The sequence below is a fragment of the Etheostoma cragini genome, chromosome 24 (assembly GCF_013103735.1).
Source record: "Etheostoma cragini isolate CJK2018 chromosome 24, CSU_Ecrag_1.0, whole genome shotgun sequence".
NCBI lineage: Eukaryota > Metazoa > Chordata > Actinopteri > Perciformes > Percidae > Etheostoma > Etheostoma cragini.
In genome coordinates, this window is record NC_048430.1 from 10,621,028 (window position 1) to 10,622,882 (window position 1,855).

At 39.9% G+C, this 1,855-nt stretch overlaps 1 protein-coding gene across 1 annotated transcript in view; it reads right to left on the reverse strand.

The window, feature by feature from the left end:
• chrm4a (cholinergic receptor, muscarinic 4a) overlaps positions 1-1,604 on the reverse strand; it is a 39,516-nt gene extending 37,912 nt beyond the window's left edge. The window contains exon 1 of the mRNA XM_034864883.1: positions 1,135-1,604. Coding sequence (XP_034720774.1) covers positions 1,135-1,189 — 55 coding nt within the window. The 5' untranslated portion in view covers positions 1,190-1,604. The remainder of the gene's footprint in view (positions 1-1,134) is intronic.
• Between the last annotated feature and the right edge of the window lie 251 nt (positions 1,605-1,855).

Consider the following 1,855-nt stretch of genomic DNA (forward strand, 5'->3'; position numbering starts at 1 on the left):
ACACACACACACACACACACACACACACACACACACACACACACACACACACACACGCACACACACAGTGACAGTGACAGTGAATTGTCTGGTATATGCTCTTAGGCAGATTTGAGATTTGCACAGTACTCATGAATAAAATACACATGTCATGTATATGTTATGTATATGTTATATAGTCAGTTGATACACTTTGTACTAATCCTCTCATATTATTCTCCCCTTTCAAGCCTTTTAAATTCCGGTAATGACATGGAAAGAGGAGGGAAAAGATGAGGAAAAGAAGAAGCGGTGATGAAAATGGTAAAAGGAGAAGAGCAAAGTGCAGATAGGAAGGAGGGGAGGAGTGCATTCAGGCTTTTTAATCTCTGAAACCCTAATTCCACTCGTCTTGTCACTGTTTTTGTCGTCTCCTCCTTCACCTCCTCCTGTCTTCCTACACCCTCTTTCTCATCATCGTACTTTTCCCTCCTCTGCCCTGCTGCTCTCATTGTTTGGACACAAAGAACAACACACCCTTCAACCCTTTAGATATGGTCCTATATTTCTTTATTAAGACACATATCTTTCAACATGACGTATATTATGTCAATATCAAATGATCCAAGCTCCAAGCAGTCAATAAGAAGTTACGGAAATACCAAAATCCTTATGATGAAGAATATTCATGGACTAAATGCCAGGACATCGTGTCCACTTTGCCTGACACCTGTCAATATCCACGTTAAAAAGTAATTTAAAAAAAAGTCCCTGTATTGTGAAATGAAAAAAAAGCCTTTTCTTAAAATAAATTCACAAAAAAATGTATTTTTCAATATTTACTTCATTATTGATTTGCGTTTAAAACTGACTATTATATTTTTTTAACATGAAAAATGAAAGTCAAATGTGTTGCTGGGGTCTTTGAATGTATAATTATGCTTCAAATGTGTGCGGGGGGGGGGGCGTCTTTACGCACTTTACGCACCTTTTTGTTTAGGATGACATGAATCCCTTTGGCAGTCAGAGGATTTTAGCCTCATTCTTCTTATTATTATTCAAATTCTTTATGTGGTTGCTATGTTGGACCTGTCGTCCTCTCATTAGCATTGGTTATATTAACGGCAAAGATTTCCCAAAGTGCCTTTCACTTACCATTGAAGTTCCAGGGGGGTGGGAGCCCCCCAACTCCGTTACTGCCGTTACTCATGTTGCATGGCACAGCTGGCGACCTGAGACCTCTCTCCCTTATTCCTCCGCTCTCTGTCTCTCCACTTTCCTGTGTTCAAGTTTCCAACCGACTGTTGCACGGAGAGATAGTCCTTCTATAAATCAAAATCCTTTAATTTCTTTAATTGTAGCCTCCTCTCCTCCTCTACCGCCGGAAAACTAGTTTACTCTGTGTTGCTGGTCCTTTGCTTCTTTTATGATTTGTCTTTCTGGTTTTTTGTATATTGCAGTTTTCCTCTCTGGGGGTTTTCAGCCGGTTTGTCATAGACATCTAAAATAATAACACGCACCAAATCATTATCAACTAATCACTTCTAGTTCGAAATTACTCAGTGATTCTCCCGACAAATCAAAATCTGGCCGCTCAGCATCTCCAGCATGGTTTCTTGCGCACCAAATAGAGCGAACGCGCGCGCGCGCGAGGTAGAGAGAGAGAGAGAGAGAGAGAGAAAGAGAGAGATCTGTGATGTCATTTTCCTCAGCCAATCCTTTTTGACTGAATTTCTTTTTTAATAGGGCATTTAATAATTCTTCACAGTGCTGGTCTTCTAAATTTGTACCATGTCTTGTGTGAATTCACTCCTCAAGAGTACACTGTATACTGTATACTATACTATACTATGTACTACAGGTGTGAAATCGACAG